Source organism: Passer domesticus, chromosome 3 (assembly GCF_036417665.1).
Source record: "Passer domesticus isolate bPasDom1 chromosome 3, bPasDom1.hap1, whole genome shotgun sequence".
NCBI classification, from domain to species: Eukaryota; Metazoa; Chordata; class Aves; order Passeriformes; family Passeridae; genus Passer; species Passer domesticus.
This window is the reverse complement of record NC_087476.1, coordinates 34,818,071-34,842,070: the sequence shown is the minus strand read 5'-3', so window position 1 is coordinate 34,842,070 and position 24,000 is coordinate 34,818,071. Positions and strand designations below refer to the sequence as shown.

Genomic DNA, 24,000 nt, shown 5'->3' with positions numbered 1-24,000 from the left:
CTTTGTGTGTGCAGTGTGTGTGAAGCAGATTGCAGCAGTCCAAAACTCTTCTGGCACAATTACTTGCAGCACCTGTTTTTTCCTTCTTGTGTTCATCTGAGCTTCATTTCTTCAGCCTTCACATTTGCATTCGTGTGTGTTCTCTGATCTTAGTGTTCCTTATGCAGGTTGGACTTGCTCTATTTTGTCTGTGACTCCTACCTTTGAGTTCTCTTTCAGTTATTAGTTGAAAATAAATCCTGTTACTGTTTTACTTGCTTTGCTGGTTCTTCATTCCCCATCTGCTTGGGCCTTCTGCTTAACTTTTCCATTCCCATTGCTTTCAGCCACACCAGTTTGGCTTGCTTTCTCTGCTTACTGTCGTGCTCTTTCAGCAGCTCCAAGCAACTCCTTCTTGTGCCTTTACTATTCTTACGTTTCTTCTAGAAAAGTCAGCTACTTCTCTTGGCCACTGTGAGAGGCAGATACACACAACTAAATTGGGTTGGTGTCCTCAGTAAGACTAGTGACTTTGCAGTGTTAAAGCTTGCTCCCTGTGAGCAGTGGTTTTTCTGTACTATAAGGAAGCCAATTTTTCTCATGAATCTTGTAAACGAATCTTAAAGTTCAGTCTATGTAAATTACATTTCCTACTAGAAAAATAAGCTGTCTTTGGAAAATCTTGCATATTATAGCTTAGACATATGGTCTTATTTTGCATGCCAGTACTGGTGAAAGAAATCTGTTTCTTTCAAGGATTGCTTTGCTATACTGAGAGACTTAAAACTGATGCTTCTGTACAACAGCAGAAACTACTTTTGAGACCAACACTTTTGGGGAAGGAGAGTCTAACTAGTCCCTCTTGAAACTAGTCATCCTGGTTTGGAAGGTTGCCACTCCCACTTCACACAGCAAGTAGTGTAACCTTTGCCAAAACAGCCAAGACTAGTGGTGAAATAAAAGGTTTTATTTTGTTGTGAAGCTTGCCATTAAGCTCTCAGTACATAGTCATTGAGTGATTGTGAATATCTGAAGGCTCCTACGCCTTCATGTGAAATGGTCTGAATAGCATCTGGCAGTGTCACTACAGTATAAATAGCCAAGGTACAATAGCCACGATGAATTTGGTCTACTTTTCCACTTAAAGTTCCTACCATAAGCTGTCTAAAACCCCCCAAAGGCAGTTTGGTTGACTAAAACTAAAGAGCAGATTTTTGTGCTCTTTGAAATACTGTTGGTTCCATTTGTTTTGCCATTTGAGTTCAGAAACAAAGTATGTGTTTTGTTATATGAGCTTTTCAGCCATTTTATTGTGATCCTTTATTTAATCTTCTAGAGAAAAAGCATGACACCTAGACATGGAAAATTTTCTGTTAGTGTCAAAATCTGTCTGTGCTGGGTTTTCTTGTTCCTGTTTCTTTTCTTATCTCCCTGTTTTTTGCCCTTGAAGACAGTGCAGATCCTTGACATTCTCCCGTGGGAATTCCTGTAGCAGTGTGCAGCAAATGCATTTGAAGTGTTATCTACTTACTTCGAGCCTGGAAATAAGATATACTCTCAAATATGTGTAGAAATACTAAAACTAACAAAACCCCAGTGATGGCTACGGCTATATTGCCTGCCCTAGATGAACTAATATTTCTCTACTATGGTTTTCTTCCTCAGCTGATCTTTTAACCAGCAGGTACCTAGTGAACACTAAAATTTATTTAATTGTAGCAGCAAACCAGCACTCCCTCCTCCTTTTTGCATAAAAATGCACAGAAAGTCAATGTGCCTCATAGGAAACTTTCCCTTGAGTGATCGGGGCTGGAAGTGATGCTTGTTCAACACCTTTGGATGCACTGGGACATGGAATTCTGTTAGGACTTTGTTGGAGAGGATTTTTTTCCTTAATATAGCCCTTGGTATCTGTGGTCTTTTGCATATTTCCATTTTCTGTAACAAGAATATGCTATTTGAACTTTAGGAACTAATAAAATAAGTTGAGTGTGCTGGTTTGTAATGTGGAAGTCAATAAACAAATAGAATACAAATGTGTTTCTGAGTTGGTTTTGTTAGTGGATTTTTTGTTCAATTTTGTGTGAAAGGGGCTTAATATTGTGTTGACTAGTGTTACTAGTCTGGTTGACACATTAACATTATGAAATGGACAGAGTTACTTTGTAGTTCAGTGGTTATAAAATTGGTGAAAATTGATGATCCTTCATCTTTCTTAACTGGAGTGCATCTCTGATTGTTGCCTAAAATATGTTGCAAATTGGTGTCTTAAGCTTAAGGATCCCATGAAAGACTTTAAAAATACTGTTAAAAGTATTTCCTTAGATCTGTCATCTTATTTTACTCTCCCTTCACTGCATAAATGCTTTTTGGTGGGTTTTTTTTTTGTGAAATGCCTTAGCTATTAGTCTGAAAATACTGTGTTTTGCCAGTTTGTCTCAAAACTTCTTCCTCCTCTGTGTTTCTGGTTGCTCCATACTGTCTTGTGTAGATGCTGTGTTTATAGGTCTGCTAACTCAGTGTGTCCAGAACAACTTTACACCAAGGACAGTGGTTAAAGCTCACTCCAGATTAATTAGGTTTAAACACGATATTCTTATTTTATACAAGTGATAGGTCTGGCATCAAAGTTTCTGTTAGGGAAGGGAGCGGTTATTCTGTTATCTAGCTAGAAAAATCTTATAATGGGTCTGCATAATTAGATTATAGGAAATACGAAAAGTTAGAATAGAGGAGTAATATTTCCTTTAGATTCAAATAGACTTGAGTTTAATATTTACTGTCAGGTTACATTTTTCAACATCAACATAGAAAATGGCTTTTTAATATACAGATTTGGTTATTAGTTTGTTGATTGCTGTTTTGTTTTGTCTTGTTTTTGTGGATTTTTTTCTGTCTAATTTTGCTTTTCATGTTGTTTTAGACTTGAATTTCTGTGTGCAGCCCAGTTAGATAAAGGGGCAACTAATCCTTGGTTTGCTTTGAAAATGGTAGTAACTTGAACTGCATCGGTTCTCCTGAGAGGGGATTCTTGCCATTTTTTCACTTTCGTGAATTTTCTTTCAGGTAGCACTCTTGTGTGCCTGATAGCAAAATCAGATGGCTGTTTTCCTTAACTACCACTCAGATTTTGTTTCCATAATGCTCACTTCAGTCTACTATTTGCTTTGATGAGTCAAGCTCTTTTGGAGAGCAGTCAAATAAAAAGAAAAGTGATATATACCCCATTTATCACAGCTTTTTCTGTGATTTTTTTCAGTCTAATCTTTTCTATGCAAGCAGATACTATTGATATGCAGGTTGCATCTTGGCAAAAGCAGAGCTATACGAATGCAGCTGGTGCAGCAAATTTAAATGGAATTGTTCTGCTGTTAGTAGATATCTTCCTTCAATCAGCTGACTTTTTGCATACTCTGGAAGGCTTTGCATGACTTTGCTGTCTCTGTAGAACTGGCTAAGTAACAGTTTTAGGTTACAAAATTAGAGCTCACACTAAACTTTTAGACTGGTTGTGTCTTTTTTTCCCTGTTGAGTTTTAAAGAGTTTGCCTGCCCAGTCAATCTTGCCCTTCATTGTATTTTCCTCCTTCCTTTTTCTAAACGGATGGAACCAAAAAAAACTGTAGCAAAATTCAGGTAAGATTACAGTTTTCAGGAAGGTGTATGATGTATGACAATGTGTACTCTTCTATCCCATAGCTGTTATTTCAGATGCTGTAATAGTCTCAGCCTGTGGTTCTAGTAATGACTGTGGCTACTGATGACTAGATGGAGTGCTTAAGAATTCAAAATGCAAAAATAATAATGAGCTTACTCAAAGTCTTAAATTAGCAAATTTGTGTGTCACTTTGTTCATGATAACATGAATCCTCAGTAACTTTTCAGCAAGAAGGAAAGTACTTTATTTGCAGGATTCTCTTGCAAATAGGATGCCTATGGTTACAGTAAAATGACTCTGTGAATGACTGCCTACCTGCTGGACAGCAGTTAAAGCTGTGCTTATGGATCAGGTACATTCAGAGTGTAAATTTTGCACGTTGCTTTACACTTTGTTCTACAGTACTACCCAGTTCTGAGAAAAAAATGCCACAATTTGGTGTAACAAGCTCCTGAAACAGAGGCTTTTTTCATGTATACATGTACTACCACACCTTAGACTGAGATAATTAAATGAAAGTAACTTTCCATCTGTAAAATGGGAAATGCTCAATAGGTATACAATATATGCAATAAATGTATATGACAGAAAGACTTACAGATCACATTACCAAGCTGTGGTAATAGAAATACTTTAACTATAGGATTACCTATGACAATGGAAGGTATTAATCCCGTTTATTTTGACTGAAATAGTTCATTGTAATCCTAAAAAAGAGTAAAGGGCACCACCTAGGGTCCCACTCAGACTGTCCTCAGTCTGTGGAGGATGCCCAGAGGGCTAATTTTGAGTAGACACGTCACTTTAGGCACAGTAAAACAGTACACTACCCATGAGTAACCAGATAATGTGTGCCTGGTGTTGCTCAACACCACAGTGCCATGGGCTCTCAGGTCACACCTCTGTGGTTCACCAGGCTGGCCAGTGCCCCTGTCACCACTTGGGACAGTAGGGAGAATGTGTACAATTGTAGTAGTAGAAGCAAAGAGCATAGCATTGAGATTGTTCTCTGCTCTACACAACTCTGTGTTAGAGTATTTAAAATATTTATTTTTGTAATTGCTTATCATGCCAGTGAAATGAAATTAGTTGCTTAGTCCTATCAGAAGCCCAGAATACAGTAGTTGGTAATCTGTTTAGTCTCTGAAAGGCAACAATAAAATCTGTTAAGCATATCAGGTTTATCAAATCCCCTCATGATTTCAGGGCTTACTAACCTGTATTTGGTTAAGTACTTATTTCAGACAGATGGAATTTTTGGCAGTTACTGAAATTCCTCTCCTACTTACATGGAAATCATGCCTGATTCTCAAATAACACCTGATTTTGCAAATGTAAATATTGTATATTGGAGACTGCATGCCTGGTGACTGTGCTTTATTTGTAAAATTGTACAGTTAGAGAGGTATTATTTGGCATTTTGTTTGGAATAATTCTAGTTAACAATATATCTTATGTCAGCTGTCATTATTTTCATCTAAATTCCCTTTGCAAATAGGAATTCCATGTCAGTTATTCCACTCATAGCATTGCAAGCATCCTTTGAGTGGAGTTACATATTACAGATATAGGGTACTGACTCATAGCATCTACTATACAAGTAAATTGTTATTTTAAGTAGAATTTCAGATATGGTCTAGTAAAACCACTTTCTTTTTATTTTTACATTTTTATTTTTTAAAAACAACTATTGTTCAAATTATAATTTATTATGCTATTATTATATAAATTTAATATCTAAAAATAAATCAGCACATTGATATATCTTTAGAAGACAAACACTATTGACAAAGGTGGTAATTAACAAAATTATTTTTGTTACCGTGCTTCACCCAGGGGGCTAGAGCTCTGACGTGGCTACAACCGGTGCTTTTAATCTATAACATAGGTAAGCTGTGTTGAAAATTAAAATCTGTCCTAAGAACACGCTCAACAAATTGATGTGGTAAACTGCTCTTGTCGCTGGTTCCCATAGGCAGAGCTTTCCGAAGCAGTAATCTTTGAGGGTCAGTATATCCCAAAGGAGTTATAAAAGAATAAAAATGGCTCAGAAATATCCACGGACAAAAAAAAAACCCAAAACCAAAACAACAACAACAAAAAAAACCCCCAAAACAAAACAAAAAACCAAACCAAACAAACAAACAAAAAAAAAGCTCTACAACAAACCCAAACCCCAACATAAGGATATTTGTTCAGCTTCTCTGGCTCTACAGTTTAAACTGTGTTTTAGGCGGCTGTTTGTTCTTGTCTGCTAGGGGCAACCAAAAGAGCCAAGACAGGTCTCTCTCCACTGCTGGGATATCTCTGCTAGGGAATTGAGTCAGGAGACACACAGACCACAGCTGATATTAGTTAGTAAGCCTGTTATTAATTTAGCTGCTCTTACAAACATACTCAGGTTGCTGTTAATGAAAAATAACCACATCCATTGATCCAGCTCCCGGTTTGCTCATGCCTATGTTCTCTGTAGCTCCAATGTGGGAGCAGCAACAGGGAGACAGCCACATTTTGAGACAGCCAGCCCTGATTTGAAAGTGTACAAATGCAGCTCTAGCAATTTCTCTAGCTGCTTTGGGATTAAGTATCCCAAACAGTATGAATAATTCAGAGTAGTATGATTTTTCAACGGGACATGTGGATTGAGGAGTCAGAAGGATGGTAGAAGCTTGATGTAGCAGCCACATACAGGCAATTAGTGTCCCCTGAGATGCAGAGGAGTGTTGTGCCTGGCTGTTGCCTGGTGCTGTGGTAGCCTGCTATGCAGTGGATTTGTAGTTGATACTGTTGCCATAATGAGCAGTGTTTATTGTTCCAATACCTTTGAGCTTCCCAGTTCTCAGTAAGTGCTTATGTGTGCAAATCTGAATTTGGTCTGTAGTCAATATCGTAATTGGAGCAATTTGGATTAGTGATTGCAAAGTACTTGTTCTAGAGTGAGCTTTAACTTTATCTTATAATTATCATGGATGGATAAGTGCCTATATTGCTTATGAATAACTAAATTTAGAATTTTAACTAGACCCAAGCCATCATCCTACATTAAAGCACAGCATGCAATATATTTTTGTACATTATTATCTTGGTAAACTTCTTTAACTGTTTATTTGTTACTGTCTGCTGTTTGTGTAATACAGTCTTCTCAGGGTGAGGGGAAATTATGCAATGCAAAAAGATTTTATTCTCTATCTGTATATATAAAACACATATATAGAAATAGTTTCTTAAGACTGGTTTGCTTGCTTAAGTTCAGATAATTGTTTACCTTAGCTTAAAGGATTGTAAAAATAAGAATGCTGTGATGTGTCATTTATACTGTGCTGGTCTGAATCATGCTTGTGTGCAATCACCGTATCAGCTCACGGCATGGCTGCCAAGCTGCCTACACATTCCCAGGATGAATTTGCCAAGAGAAGTCTCATCTCCTTCTGGCCATCTGCGTTTGTTTTGAGTTATAAGTCCATGGGTGTGTGTATTAGCTACTGTATTTATCTGGGCTTTACTTGTTGGAAGCTGGTTTTGACTTTTGTTTCAGTTTCCTCTGTTGACTTGAATTTTTATGTTTGTTTTTGAAAATCCTATGGACTTAGAATTGAGCTATGAGTAGGCTTCAGGTCACTTATGTTTCTGGGAAAAAAAATTGTATGTTCAACACACTGCAGCAGATCTACCACAAGTCTAGATACAGTTTTTCAACATAAAGTACTTGTTAAAAAGCTGTGTTTAAAGAAAAGTGCATAAAGCCCTGTGCCTTTGGGTATTTTATAGCTGAAATTAGGACAATTTCTTCTTTTCTTGTATGTTCAGAGCTGTGCCCATCAGCTATTGTATTTTTAAAAAATTTTAATTTACCTTCAGCATGCCTCACAGTCTGGCAGGTCCTGATGGATGCCTGTGCATGGGGGCTTATCAAAAGGAGCACAAATGCTGTATCTCAGTTGGTTTCTGCTGTTTACTCTTCACCAGTCTTCCTTCTCTAGCTTTTCTTGTTCCTCATCTTGACCAGGGTAGATGCCTGTCTGTGTCTGGCTTTTCAAACTCCAGTGAAGGCACTTAATTAGCAGGATTCATTGCTAATTCAGGGATTTTAGCGGTAGGCCAAGACCTCTACAAGATCTGTGTGTTAGAAAGGCAAGAAAACCACCTTTTCTCTGCCAGAGAATCTAATGGACTGTTAATCATTAGTCAGGATACTGATTTTTAAACCTTAATCTGAGATTTGTAATCCAGAACTAACCAATATGCCTCATGAAATGCCAGATAGAGAACCTGAGCATAGTTTTGGGGAAAAATAACTTTTTTGAAAGATAGCAGATCTGTCACACTGTGACTTTTCTACTTCTAGTCTAATAATACTTTAAATAAAGTGTACGTTATAAATGGTTATTGATGTCCTTTGGTTCTGAAAGCAAAGCTGTCATCTCTATGTGTTGCCAGATGATTGCAGCAGAAAATTTTTATTTTCATATTCAGTTTTCATTACTTAACTCTATGCTTTTCATCTTTGAACTGTGATAACTTTCTGCTGTTGAGCATATTTTTTCTTCTTATCAATTTGTATTTGTCATCTTTCTCCCTAGCCTTCATAAACACCATTTGAAAGGATTTTTTTTCTCCAGAATTTTAATAATGAGGATTTTGGTTTTTTTAAATTGAAATAAGATTCAGATATCAAGCCCTTCTTTTGTATGTAGACTTAACAGCAAATATTCTTAAGAAGAAACATGAACACGTAAGTTAATGCAAACTGACATTTTGCAGAAATATTTTTTTCTTCAGGTCCGAAAGAAACCACCTTAACAGAAAACTGTGTATGAATTTGCATCATTAAAAAAAAAAAAAATCAGTCCCTTTTCTTACCTACTGAGGTACTTCCTGTGACTGATGTGGTCTGAAGCACTGGTTGCAGAAGAGATGTTCACCCAAATAGCTGCATGAGCTGCCTCTGCTTGTAATAGTTTTTGGCAGTCATGACAAGTATGGGTAGAGAAAACAGAAGAAACATCTTTAGCCATATATACTGCTCCAACACCAATTGCTTGCCATGAACCACATTTGTTTTCAGCAGAATGAGTTCATTATGGAGTGTTGTGCTCAGACTAGTTATTCTAAGTATTTCCTGGTGTATTCTGCCTTGACACAAGTGTTGGGCATGGAGTATTAGAAGTATTTATCTGATTTCTCTGGAGTCGTGGTTGGAAAATAAAAATGAAAAATTGAGAGGAAATGGTTGTAAAACTTTATTTTTGCCTGTTCATAAGGCAGCTTTTCAAAAAAACACAAATTATATAAAATATCTCAAAGGGATTTGCAGATCATTGAACTCTTAAATGTAGCTTAAAATGCTTGAAAACCCATATGTTCTATATTTTTATAGAGGTTTATAAAAATTTCTTTGAATGTGTGAAATTTTGCAGAGTTGTGTTTTTAGTTCATTTGTTTGTGTGGTTTTTTAATATTTTGGTCTTAAATGTTTATGACATTGGTGCCATAAACATTTAGGATTTATAATTGATACTATTGCAACTCTTGAAGAATTGCAAACTCTTAACTGGGAGGGTTAATAATAATGATACTTTTCATCTCTGTGAGGTATATGAAGCATAAATGAAGTGAATAAATCCAAACCTGAAACTGTTTTTGTGTAGCTCATACCTAGCAGGATTATGCATACATTTTTTTTGCTTCCTCAGCCAAAGTAGTTTTCCTTAAAAGAAACTAATTTTGACTGGGATTCCTCCCTAACAGTACTAGTGTAGTATGAAAAGCCAAAATTGCTGAAGGCTACAGCTTGACCAGCAAAAGAATTGCCTGCAAACAGTCATGCATACCAAAGATCATGGTTTCCTAAGGACTGCATCTAGTTCTGCAGTTGAATTTCTCCTGGAGACTTGTACATGAAATGGTGTGAGCAGCGTGGGATGATGTGTGACTGGCAACTAGAAGTGATGCCACTGAGTTTTCATTTGGGATGTGTTGGGGAAAAAACTCTTCCCTAGTAATTGGAGAATGTTTTCAGTCTTCCAGCCAAAAGCATTCATCTTGTTTGCGTGTGCTTTTTTTGTTTGTTTTTGAGAACAGAATTTTTAAGAGTGGAATTGTGGGGTTCTGTAGTTCATTTGTTGAAAAAAATGATTCAGATCTTGAGCAGACAAGTATTGCAGGCAGCTGTGAGGTTTTCTCAGAGCTTTGTCTGGCAGAGAGCTCCCTGGTCTCTGCTCAGGGATACCAACTGCTGTGGTGGGAACCTGCAAGGGGTGGCAAAGTGCCACCTCTCCTCTTTCTGGCCGTGGCAGCAGATATTGAGCACATCTGAGTCCCTCAAACTTGTGTGCTTTTTTATACAATATATTTGAAATTTGTTTACTGCACTTTTATGATTTATATATACAGAATGATTTTTTTAACAGAGAGAGTTTTACTTTTTGATGGACTCTGAGAGAGTGATGAACCTACTTGTCCATCCCCAAAATACTCTAGAGACTGTAATTTTCCTCCAGCAGTATATTAGACCAGCAATTCAGAGATTATGGTACTTCTAGATCTACATCCTTGCTATACCTTTTCACCTTCCTCCTCATTTCTTCCTTCCTCCTTCACAGATACTGGAGGCTCAAATATACATGCAAGTACTTGAGCTTGAGTACTGCTGGTGGTGGTTGTCTCCTGAACTCCTGAAGCCTTAAGAGCCTTGATTTTGCCCTTCCAAACTCTTTCTTGATGAAAGAGTCAGTGAGACAGAGAACCTTGGATGTGGACATAGTTTCCTCTTCTAAGCCAGCCTCCTTCTACGTGCTCTTAGGCTAATACTTCTGTGGCACACCTGCAGTGAGGCCAAAAGGAGGAGATGAGCTATTCTTCTAAATGAGTTGGAAATTTTAAAAATGAAATTTTTGATCTACTAGAACAGAAGATGGCTAGGTCTTGGGAGAAATTGGAGAAAGATCCTACAATGAATACTGGCTGCCCTTCAGTGAAGCTGAATCTCATTAGTGCATGGACAGGATGTACATATTGCTTTAGTGCACTCTCTTTTTCTAGAGAGGTTTATATAAACTTGGCAATTATATGAGCTTCAGGTATTCTATCTGAAGAAAACCCTGTGTGTCAGGCAATCTAGTTTGTCTTGTCTCTGTTCTCTGTGAAAGCTGAGACAGCTCTTGAAGTATTTTGAATGTGCTTTCTGTCTTTTCATGCACTGCTTGAAAATGTGGTTGAAAGCCAGTGCAAAAGTCTGTCTGATACAAAATGTGCTGTGCTGTTTATTCTGTTTTGTGTTTTTTCAGTATTGCAACTGAGGAAGGGTATTGATGTATGTGTAACTGTCCTACAAGAGCATTGTCAATGAAGGGCTTTGGGGAATGAGAGATTATGAGCAGAGGACAGATAGTTAAGAGTGGAGTTGATAAATTAATAGACATTAAAAAATAAAAGAGTACTGAATGATGTGCAGCAACAGAAATCACTGCTACAATTACAAAACTTCACAAGATTACAAATGGAGAGACAAATTCAGAATTATGTCTATTTGCAATGAGTTAAATTTTTTGAAAATGCACAGAGCTTTTCATGTACGAATGAGAGTCTGAAAGGGTATTTATGCCTAAGGAGCAGTAAAAAAATACAGACCAAAATTTTGATCAAGAGGTCTATCAGAAAGGAAGGTAATGAGGTGGCTGAAGAACAACTTGGTTTTGCCAAAAGCAAACCAGAGCATATAATGAAATATATGAAGCGCAGCTCTTGAAAAATTGCAAACTCTTAAATGGGAGGGTTAATAATAACTATACTTTTCATCTCCATGATGTATATGAAGCAGAAAGAAATGAATAAATCAAAACTAATTTGGCAGAGGTTAATATTGATGGTTGTGGTCTCTTGCCCTTATGCTACTTTTAGATTGTCATACTGTTGGTCTTCTTAAAAAATTTATTTGTAATGCAAGCTACAGAATAAAAATATTCAAATCGTTTATAATAGTTTGGATGCTAGGTGATGGAAGTCTGTCCCATCCAGGTGTGCACAAAATATGCCTCTTTGGGAGGGAAAGGAGTGTGTAAACCAAGCTGGACCTAGAGCCCTCTCTGCTGGACGGCTGGGAAACAACACTTCAAACAGAAAAAATAAGAATTTTTATGTAGAAAAGAAAATCTGAGGCTAGTGCAAGAAATCTAGACATAAACCATAAATCCTACATAGTTGAAGTCTTCCCTATTATAAGCAGATGGAATATGATACACTTATTCCATAAAATGGTCTTCTCTTATTAAATTATCAGGTGATATATTTTAATAATTCTTTTCTTCTGAGTAAATATGGCATCTGAGAGGGAAAGAAAAGAATTAACATTTCATCTTAGAAATGTGAAGAATTCATAATATCTGTGCCAAACAAGAATATTAAAGTAAAGGATTTTCTAACCATATAAATCTTAGGGGTGTAGGTGGATGCTGTGTTTTTGTAGTAATGAACCAAAGAAATTAACACTTACTATAAAGCTGTAGTAATACATGGAGAACAGGCTATTCCAAGTTGAGGTACTTCTTAAAAAAGGCATTTGGCAAGATGTAACACATGTGTTTGTTTTAAAATAAAATATATTTTCCAGTAAGAGGGGAAACCCTATTATAGTAATTAAAGTCCATATTTTATTCCTAATGTAAAGCCAAACACAGACATTCAGAATTTTTTTTTCATTCCATTTGACTAATGGAAATAAGGGAAAGGAGAATTGCAGAGAATAACTGGATTGTCACTTTACTACTAGCACTAGAAGATCCATTAAAACTATGCATCTCCCTGAAGTCTGGTCACTTGGAACTGATTCTGAAGTGTGCATGAGCACACATGGGTTTTTTAAGTCCAAAAAAGTCTAGTGGAGATAAGGGGGATCAACACTGAATAAACTTGTGAGAAGGGTTGACTCTTCCTTCTTCCATGATTTTTCAAGATGGGATAGCAGCTGAAGACACTCATGACCTGTTTGGTCACAGAAAGTTCATTAGGGAAAAAAATGCAACCTTTGTGTACACATTTGGGACCCTCTGAAATCTCACATGCATGGAGAACTACAGCAAAACAGTTACTGATCTTTATTAAACTTGGTTTCCCTTCATTTCCTATCTAGGGAAGGAGAAACACATTTTGGAAAAGTTTGATGTTTTTTTAAAGTGTTCATTATAAGATATTTCTTTTTCTTGAGTCTTCATTTCACTTAAGGTAACAACTTGATTAATGTCGTTATAGAGCAGACAGTGTGATGGGGTTGCTTTAGGACTTTTTTCCTACTGTTTTTTCAAGTCACGGTGACATAACCACTTCAAAATTTAGATTAAAAATGGTGTACGAAATGTAGCCGAGTAAGATACAGGAAGATTTTGTAATATATTTTTGTTCTGTAAGAATATACCCTATGTGGTGGCTATTTCTGAGGAAAAAAAAAACCAACAAGGAAAAACAGAAACAAAAAACCAGTCTAGGTAACCAAGCTAACTGGCTGTAGTTACAGCAGCAGAGTAAAGGTTCAGCAGCCAGAGTGCTCGATGCTGGTGTGCTAAACCACAGTCATGTTTCTGTTGTAAAGGCACCATCTTTCTTAGAGTAGCTGGGGTAATTTCTGAAGATGTTTTAGACAGACAGATCTCATTAAAAGCAAAAAATTAGTGGAGTGAATATATGGCTGCTTTCTTCTTCAGTTGTAACTTAGCAGTTTTGCAGGTGCTACTCTTGTGGTGTTGGGAGATGTTAACTTGTTCTGTGTTGAGATGGAGTTACTGTATCTGTACAGGTCTTTTTATGGCTCAATCAAACCTTTTACCAAAATACTTGCACAATTCAAAATTCCGTTTAATTTTAAATAGATATTATGATGCTGACTTTACCTGGGCTATGATTTGCTGCAGAAGTTTTCTTAAATTTATTATCTCTTGTGTACATCTATACATGGGTTTTATTTTATTTTTGTTTTTTTCAGGGTATGGCTTTCACCTTGGAGGAGAGGCAACAATTGAATATTCATGGACTGTTGCCACCTTGCTTTCTTGGTCAAGATGCTCAGGTTTATACAATTCTTAAGAATTTTGAAAGGCTGACATGTGACCTAGACAGGTAAAGTCTATGAAACTTTATCTTACTCACCAATTCACAGGTCGCTTACTTTTTTTTTATATGGTAGTATGAATGAAATTTTGAGGTATTTTTTTAGGCTGTGGTTGTTGACTATTGGGAATTGTTAAGCTATATACCTATTTTGCTGGAAACTTCCTTCCAAAAGAAATCAACTCCTACTTTAAAATTGTAATCTTCCAGAGCTGTTCACATGAATTTTCTTTGATAACCAAATGATGCAAAGGTCATCGGAAGCAAATGAACTTAAATGAAACTAAAAGTCAATAATGACTTTACATGCATATAGATACATATGCATTAAAACACAGTAAACATGTAAAATGTTGTAAAACTAATATGTAACATAGAATTTCTGTGCTTGGGTATTTTTAAGGGAAAAAACCTGGGAAGGGCTTTAGATTTATGAATACTAGAATTTTTTCCTAAAAAAATTGTATTTTATAGGCTCTAGAACAAAACACTGTTTCTTCATTTCTTCCTCCTGTGCCTTGCTCTTCTCTGTTGTGGGATATCTTTCTACCAGTATGCAATATATGGCCTCTAGGTACCCATCTGTTGGTGACAAGACTTTTTTGTAATTAAAGTTGCCACAACCTTTGTTTTTTGTTGAGTCAGGATAGGATGAGGACAGCCTTCCTTGCACGTGAAGAGCTTGCAATTGTGGTGTCTTTTGTGGGTTAACTATTCTCCAGTGCTCTCAGGATGGCCAGTCAGTTATTGTCAGAGCAGTAGCTTCCCAGGCTGGAATGTTTATGAGTCTGAGTTCCAGCATATAGAAAAGTGTAAAATTTCATGAAGCCCCCTGATTCAACCATCGATGTTACCATAGGAGAACACTGTCTCTCTCCTTCTGTCCCCTTCTCCTGAACTCTGCATTGAGGTAGTTCCTTCAGGATACACCTTGTTGTTTCATGTGTTTCAGGACATTGAGAGCACTTCCAACTGCTTGTTTCAGCTTGAATTGCCAGAATTTCTCTTCACCTATAGCTTGAAAACCATAAGAAAAAAATCCTTACCCCATTGCTATATGTGTTTTTTAACTAGGAAAAAATTTCCCTCCTACTTCAGGTCATAGCAGAAAAACACTCCTGCTTCTCAAAACATCACAGATGGAATGTCACAGGTCTAACTATTCAACATAGCAGTATTTTAATATCTTAATTCTTTATTCTTTTAGCAAAAAAAAAATAAAAATTGGATATTCAAGTGGCTTTTTGCCAAAATGAAAAATTTCTTCAGGAAAGGAAAAAATAATTAATCTGTCAGTTTTAAATGACAGAGTATTGAAACTTTGAATGATATGGCTTTTGAAATACATTAAAGCACTGTATGCTGAAGTTTTGATTGCAGTGGGAATATTGAAATAAAAATAACTGTCTCCAAGTGTCATGGCAATACTTTGCAGCTATCTTTATTATGTCAAAAAATAAGGAAAGATAAACCTGTCTTGGGGGTGGGGAATTTTCTAAAGTGTAACTAATCCATGTATGATAGACAAAAATAATACAAAAGTATAAAGAAATAGAGTGTGGTTACAAATAAATGTAACCACAAACATTTGCTTCAGAGAATATTATTCCAAAACTGCCCCTGTTAACCTTAAGATTTGTAAATCTTGGTGTCATTCTTTCCCACCTATGAGTCTTCTTTGGCATTTTCTCTTTTCCAGATACATAGTTGGGTCAGGATGAAATTTGTTTCCAGCTCCTGTGACCAGACATCTGTAAAACAGAAGTGCTAACATTAAATTATTCCATCCATGTGTCTTGAGCATTGGACTGTAGCTTGCCATTTTATACTGTAAAGCCAGTTTTATTATAATGCCTGCTTTAGTACAAAGGTTATATTGTACTGTGCAGCTTTGCAGTACAAATTGATTCTTCTTAATTCGGTTTTAGTGATGCAGTTCAACTGAGAAAACTAGCAAGTCTTCCATTCACAGAAATAACTTGAAACTACTACAAGTTAGGCTTTTTTCTCACTAACGTGTCCACTAATCCGAATACTTCAAATAAGATTTTAGTAATTAACATATAAAAAAAGTGAATGGCTGTATTTATTTTTCAGTTTTATTCTGTGACGTGTGTCTGTGCTATTTTCTCAGTTGTAATTTTTGGTCCAAATATTTGAATCTTCTCCTTCCCCTTACAGTGTGAATAACGTTGTGGCCCCATTTGTAATGTTGGAGAAGCTGTGGTGGGATCTCCATCCATGGGAAATATTCCAAACCTGACTGAACATGGTCCTGGGCAAACTGCTCTAGCTGACTCTGCTTTGAGCAGGGGATCAGATGAGGCAATCTCCAGAGGTCCCTTCCAACCTGAGCTAGTGTATGCTTTCATATCACAACTCCATAGTACTTAAATAAGTTTTCAGGGGTAATCTTGGATCGATGCAATTGTGCAAATTAAGTCAGGTCATCCCTTAGGAATATTAAACTATATAAATCCACAAGTATCCCCCAAATGGAATTTTTTCTTTAAGAAATCATATTTATACTCTGTCTAAACACCCAGCAGTTCTAAATTTACTATTCATATCATGCTGTGTTTTGATAAAAAATATTTTCCTCATGTATTATTGGGGCTTTATATAGCTGTGATGTTTTCTCTATTTTTTTAGCAAAATAACACTGTTACATGCAGAGGTCTACATTTGAGACCACTGATGAAAATACTTGGTAACTTGGTAATTTGCATGAAGAAGATACTTCCTTTTAAGACTGTAAACATTGACATCTTGGGCTCCTTTGCAGATAAAATTCTTCTGTGAATTGAGAGCGCAAAAATCTGCATGTGCAAAAAATCTGCATGTGCAAAACTTGACTTGCAGGTGTGTTTGTAAGTCAAGTGTCTGACAGTTTCATTGGAGTATGTCAGTAAAGAGCCTGCCTGCAGAACATGTGCATTACAAATGGTGAGCTCAGTCCTCAAGGCAACATGTGAACTCTGGTCTCCTATAGTTATATCAAAGAATTTTAAAGAAGAGTGAATGTGATCCTATCACAATTTTACCTTGAATCTCTTCACTGATGGAGAATGTCAGAAGCTTTGTCTCTTCTAACTGGAACTTGAAATCTCAAGGGATCCATGTAAAGGCAGGTGCTCAAGGACAATCTTGTATAAGAGCATGCAGTTATTGTCTTCTAGTGAGTGTAAATGTCCTAATTTCAGGAAAACTCCCGTGTTTCTTGCAGTATGCATCTGGCATAGTCTTTGCTCTCATAGAAACAGTAATTGAAAAGAGGTGAAGGGAGGCTATTGTCTTCCTTCTAGAGCTTGGCAGTAGGTGTATACTTGTGTGTTTTACGTCCAAATACAAAAGATTAAGTACAGGCATTTAGATATTGCAGAAGTGGAAGCTCTTAAATACTTTAGACAGAACTGTATCATCTGATGAAACATAAATGCTGTGTATGACATTTTACATTGGCAGGATTTTGCCTGGAAAGAGAGTGTGTGTAAATTCATAAAGCCAAGTTTCTAGCTAGTGCCATGGTATGACATGTTTTGGCACTGCTGAAACGCCTTTGTGAACTTGTAGCATGAAATTGTTATGCTCTGAAATACCAAGAGTTCATAAACAAAATGAATGTGGAACTGCAAGTCGGTTGCTGGTATGCTTGGCAAAAGGGACACCACTAAGAGGAAAAATTCGATTTCTCTAACTTAATTTGGAAAAGCTGTGATGGATTCTGCAAGTGATTAATTTTTTTTTCTCCCCTGTATGTTCTTAATTGTCTTTCTTCTTGATCTGTATTGATACTGAAATTGTTGCTCCTGGCACGGTGACATCTTCTGCCTGAGCTTTTCTTTCTTCAAAGAGTCACGCTGTAAAATGTTATACTGGATGTGTTAACATTAGGAGAGGGGCCATCAAATTGCTTTTCCAGAGAACACTGTCTTATTTTGTTTTTCTGTTAAAGTTCCCTGTCTTTAATGAATTTTTATATAAATACTGATGATGCAGAGTAACAGAGCTAAGTGTCTTAGAAAGGTTAAAAATAATAGCCTTTCCTCCCACCTTCTTTATTTACGCTCATATTTTTCAAGATAAGAGAACACAAAGTGGGATTTGTTCTATTTTCACCTCTCCATTTTGCCTTGTAAAGTGTATGCCAGTGATAGTCCCGCCAGTTATTCTAAGAAATCATCAGTAACTTTCTGGTAATCATGTCAGTTTTCTTTTGGATTTTGGATGATATGTGGTTTACATCCTTTTGTTGCTACTGCATTTCATTCCCTTTATAATAGCAGACTAGTATGAAACAATCTTAGGTGAAGCAAAGGCCAGAGGAGAAGAGTGACACACTGAAATTTGGATGCTTGGCAGTCTCCTCTGTCTGACTTGCCAGACTTTGGTTTTTGTCCTCTGAAACTCTTCCCTGAAATTTTCCTTCAAGACTCCTTGTCTGAGGACAGATAATACTTTTCTCCCTTTTTATAGCACAAATGATTGTTTTCACTGTTTCATTGCTTGTTTTCATTATGGTTTTGATTAAATATGGGCTTCAGTAAAAGATTCCATTAAATACTGAATTTTAAATGTATTTTTCAACACAATGCTGAAAAGCACTTCATGCTTTTAGTTGTGTAGATACTTGGATGTTGCTAAAAGATGCATACTCGTTGTCTAATGTATTGTAAACAACCCCACAATGAGTATGAAGTCTTTTGGGTTTTCCCTTTAGAAAGAATTTTTGAGAAATTTGGTACCCTTAACTAAGCAAATTACAATGCTGAGAAAGAAGACATATACCTGCCATTGAAAAAACCTGATAAAAATTGCACTTCCCTAGAAATATTTTTCATTTTAGAATAATATTTCTTATACTGATGTGGATATGATCAAGTATGTAATATTTGAAAATATAAGTAGTATGCAGTTACTCCTTTTGCAAGTTCTTTAGTATATCATGAATATAAAAGTGGCATGATAAATACAAGCTAGAAAATAAAACCCCAGTTTAATGCTATAAGACAGTAAAAAATAAAGTGCAGAGTTTTAACAAACATGTTTTTCATTTGAAGCCCCAAGGAAGCCTTTTGCCAAATTGCTAGTTTATTTTGTAAAAGATTCCTTTACCCCATTTAAAATCTAGGCTTGATCTGAGTAATAAGAAAGGATGATGAAAAGGTATTTCATACTCTTAAGCCACACCTCATTTTAAAAGAAATTGATAAAAAGACCCCACCAAAACCGGCAACTGCTTTGGAATGGTGCTGTGGCTCACATGGTGTTGAAGTGTCCACTATAGAGTGAGGGCCAAAAATATGCATGATATTCTCTAAAATCACTTTAAATGTTCCCTATTGACAAAGGGAAAGTCTTCATGTGTATTCACAACTACATGTGCAAGAACTTGTATTTCAGATTAAATGTTGGGATAGTCACCCTCAGGAGAAAGGTTTTAATAAAGAAAATGCTCTGAGAATTCAAGGACATTGCAATATATGCTATATCATAATGAAATACTGAGAAAATGAGAGGCTACAGGGAAATATAGTAATATAAAAGAAAATTAATATATATGTATGTATATTTGTAGCTGAGATCAACAAGAGCAGGATATAATTTAACCTTGGAGAACATTCAAAACTAATGTGTATGAAGGAAGGTGGTTCCAACTGCCTCATGGTGATGGTATTTAGAGAACACTGCAACTCTTTGGTTTCTAGATCTTTATCTGTTTAGGGTCTAAAATACCCTTCAAGACACAAGGGCAGGGATATTGTTTTGCCTCACTTCTGTCACCTCATTACAGTCACCAACTGCCAAACTGGCTTTGCTTGCCTTGCTTATAGTGCTCGTTAAAGGTTTACAGAACAGATCCCAAAAGGAGTGCTTCCCTGATATACAGGGGTAGGGAGCTAAGCTTGAGTGGAATTCATTCTGATTTACTAAGCTGTTCTTTGTCAGATGGTTACCTAGCTGTTCTTTGTCAGATGGTTACCTGGCTATATTTGTGTCTTCCTAAAGAATGAATTAGATTTTATTGGTGCACGTGATGCCTAAGTATGCAGAAGGAAAGTTCATATGAATAATAGTTAAGTATACAAATTTCTAGGCTTTTGGAAGGAATGTGTTCTATATGTATCCTCAACACCTCTGTAATGGAATGATGGGCATATTGAACTTTTTGAGTGTAAGTAATTAGTAATCCATTTAAAATTTTAAAAAAAATCTACATAAATGGTATACATAAGTTAAAGATTTTGTATAAGCCAATTGGTATAGAAGACTACTTAATTTTTACAGGAATACTTAATGTTGCTAAAGTAGTGAATAGACAGGTAAGGTGTAAGATCATTAAATTTCTAAATTTAAGTGTTCACAAAGTGACAGAGTCATACTTATGTGAACTTGGTATGGTATAACTTGAAGTCGCCCATAGACTGATGTAATTTGTCACACTCAGCACTGTAATTTGGCTTCCTGATTGGTATCTTGAAACAGTAATGTAATTATTCAATATAAGTGTGATGGTAATAAAAAGTAGGTCAAGCTAAACATGAACATTCTTTCAATCTTGTCTATATTATTCTTTTTTTCTCATTGATTTTATTTTTAAATAAATATAGAACTTCCTCAAAATTGGATTTAGTTAGGAGATATAACATTGCAGATTTCAACTCAAACATGGGCTTAGGGGATGAGGGGTCATGTTTGTATGCTGTGTTTTCAAAAAATTTGTTTTTCAGTATTTATTTGAAGTATTAGTTTGGATTTAAGATAAATTTCTATCTAGGAAAGAGCATGCAAAGCTTCATGTTTTTAGTTCTGTTTTCTTTGGGCAATTGAGTAAGCTTGTTTAAGTTATATTTAATGCTGGTCTCATTTCAAGTGGAACAAGTGATATACACAGATTAGGTTCTGACAGACCAAATCCTCAATTGCAGCCCATTGTTTTATACCTGAGAGGGATTACCTTCCTGAGTAAGTAGAGTTTGACAACTCTGTGATGGCTTCAGGTTCTCTGTCTCTACCAGTTTGTTATGCTTTGTATCTGAACCATTTGTGCTGTTAAAACTAGGAGGAATTTGAATACTTTCAATAAGACAGAGGGTATTATAGAACAAACATTATTTTAATTATCCAAACACCAAATCTCTTTCTAAATCTACTTCATATGTTCTCTTGATGTTTGTCTAATTATATGTAATTCTCCACAGATACATGCTGCTAATGAGTCTTCAGGATCGAAATGAAAAGCTTTTCTATAAAGTGCTGGCTTCTGACATTGAAAAGTTTATGCCTATTGTTTATACTCCCACTGTGGGACTGGCTTGCCAACAATATGGTTTAGCATTCCGAAGGCCAAGGTATGTGAGTTTGTACTTCAAATAAAAGTAATTGTATCTTATTTTCCTCTTGGCAGATTTCTGTAGGAGTTTTCTAACAGCTGCATGTAAGCCAAAACTGCAGTAATTGAGATCATTCAAGCTACACTTTTGGTCTACATTAAACAATAGTTTGTGCATTTCTTATCTGTATTGAGAAGTCAAAGGGTTGGTTGATTTGCATTAAAACATGAATATATTTTTATCTTATTGACTGATTATTAAACTGTATAGTATATATAACTGTATAGTATATAGTATTATACTGTATAGTATAACTGTTATAGTTTTAGAATCCTAGCTGCACATTAGAAGACAGAAGAATAGAACTTTTGTTTTAGATTTGTCTTAGAAACTTGAAAAGCATAGACGTCTGCCTGAATAAATATTTGTTATTGGTGTTTTATACATACACACACACATATATATGTTAAAACAATATGTGTACAAACTAAGGATGCATTATGTATGTATCTACTGATATCTTAAAAATTATCACAAATCATCAAAATGTCTGTTTCACTGCTTAATGATTTCTTGCTTCATGTGTTGGTTATTGGAGTGTTTTTATTCTGTGTACAATATCTGTATTTATAGAATGATGAGGAATTGGTATGAAAGAAGGATAGACACTTCTGTTTCACTCTGCCTCTTGAACATCAACTCAGAGTGTGAGTTGCTGTTTGAGAACATTGTGTATATCACTGCCTTCATGTGCAAACTGGAACAACACTTTGGAGCCTTCTGCAGAATTTTCTGGCAAAGAAAGAGATAAATGAGCTGTATGTGCGTAGCTGTTAATAGAAATGGGTTTTTTACAGTGAAGGCATTGATCAAAAGTAAGAAGCTTGCAAGATGTAAGGGAAGAAATTGCTCACAAATTCTTCAGCAGGAGATATTTCAGAGAGACTTATGGCTTCAAGGTTTCATTCTTAATGTGAAAATCATTTTGGCCTTGTGACTGACAGAATGAGTCAGGACCATCTGGTCAACTGCAGAAAACAAGAATTCCCACTTCTGTGCACAGTAAAAGGTTCAAAAATACCTCAAGAATCCTTATTTAAACCTGCTTAATGATCTGTGGCTTTTAGGTGCCTCCCTTAGTAGGAGAAGTCATCTCCTTTTTGTGCCCCAGTATTTACCACCATGGTGATTTTATTGGCCTTCCAGGAAGATCTAAATGTGTCTAGAAATTAAGTCGTTGCTTACACTGACCTCATTACTCCTCACTTTGATATTCTTTGCCATGTAAATATGGCAAAGGAGCACTTCTGCCCATGCACGTACTTTTCCCTTTCTCCCTAGATGAATGAAGCATCTGTGGAGAAAAACATCCAGTTTAATTAGAGTCATGGAATTATTAAGCTTTCAAAAGACCTCCAAGGTTATTGAGTCCAGCTTTTGACTGAAAACCACCATGTCAATTAAACCATAGGACTAAGTGCCACATCCAGTCATTTCTTGAGCATTTCCAGGGATGGCAACTCCACCCCCTCCCTGGACAGCCTGTTCCAATGCTTAGCCACCTTTCCAGTGAAGAATTCCTCCTGATGTCCAACCTGAAACTCCCTGGCACAGCTTGAGGCTATTTCCTCTTATCCTGTCAATTATTGCCTGCCAGAAGAGACCAACCCCTGCCTGGCTACAGCCTCCTTTCAGGCAGTTGTGGAGAGTGATAAGGTAACCCTGAGCCTCCTCAGGGCTAAACAACCCCGGTTCCCTCAGCCACTCCTCTCATGACTTGTGCTCTGGAACCTTCATCACCTCTTTTGCCCTTCTCTGGATGTGTTCTAGTACCTCAATGTCTCTTTTGCAGCAGGGTTGGAACTAAATCATCTTTAAGGTCCCTCACAATCCAAACCATTCCATGGTTCTATGATCTTTAACAGACTCATTCATGCTTAAGAAGAATACCCACAATGCAGTCTTCCACTGCGCCGTTACAGAGATATGTTTTTTTTCCTGAGAAAAACCTTTTCTAAATTACTCCAAAACCAACTATGCAAAGCAAGCAATATAATTTCATTTAAAATTGCATTCTAGAACATGACTCAGTTAGCATTAAGCCTTATATGCCAGCATACCTCATAAACATCCTCCGTGAGATGGATGGAGCAGAAAATATAAACATAAAATTTAATATTCTGCAGGCAAAAAGGAGTAAAATATGCAAGTTTTAGTCCAGACTATATCATCTTACAATTTTGATTGATTTTTTTTCAAGAAGTTGCAATCAAGGAACAAGGTATATAATTTGATCATACCTTAAAAAAAAATATTCTCATCCGTAAGAACTGTCTGTGTCTGCTTTATGCTGACTCATATGTAAGTGCTGTCTTTACAAGTGACTGTTTTTCTTTCACAATGGTTTTTTATTTCAGAGTATTTTTAATACTGCCTCTTTCCAGAGCTCAGGAAATGCTTACTATTTCATAATTTAATACAGATCCCATTAGAAACAGATTTTGAGGTAAATGAGTTAAAAATTACTCATTTGCTGCAGATCTTATTTATCTCACTGCAGGTTGTAAGGCAGTGTCATATTTACTTTACGTCTGTAGGGATGTTTTCCAATATTCAGTTATACTTCTTTACCTTGTTAAATGAATTTGAAGCACCTGGCTCACAAGTTATCTCTTGAGGCAAGGAACAACAAAATTAGTTTAGAGTTCAAAAAGTAGGTGTCTCGTGAGATCACTAAATGAGATAATCTTCTGTGACTCCCTTATGTGTTTTTAGAGGACTTTATGGGCTCACATGATATGCTTACAGTCACAGAAGGACACTGGCTCAGGAAAAGGTTTTCATCCTGAAGCAATAGTTTGCAATTTTAGAATAAACATTTGTGGCTGACCAGCCAACCACCTGATTAAGCATCATTTCTCAAGAGAACCAG

The 24,000-nt window shown here is 36.2% G+C and overlaps 1 protein-coding gene and 1 long non-coding RNA gene across 6 annotated transcripts in view; one reads left to right on the top strand and one right to left on the bottom strand.

The window, feature by feature from the left end:
- ME1 (malic enzyme 1) overlaps window positions 1-24,000 on the top strand; it is a 154,033-nt gene that overhangs the window by 25,274 nt on the left and 104,759 nt on the right. For all 5 annotated transcript variants that reach the window (XM_064412539.1, XM_064412540.1, XM_064412541.1 and 2 more), the window contains exons 2-3: window positions 13,610-13,743; window positions 20,937-21,086. In XM_064412539.1, coding sequence (XP_064268609.1) covers window positions 13,610-13,743; window positions 20,937-21,086 — 284 coding nt within the window. The remainder of the gene's footprint in view (window positions 1-13,609; window positions 13,744-20,936; window positions 21,087-24,000) is intronic.
- Window positions 15,383-22,906, bottom strand: LOC135296337 (uncharacterized). The gene is made up of 3 exons (XR_010358402.1): window positions 22,664-22,906; window positions 22,320-22,422; window positions 15,383-15,485 (listed from the first exon to the last, which is right to left on the bottom strand). It is a non-coding gene; the product is annotated as an uncharacterized LOC135296337 (long non-coding RNA).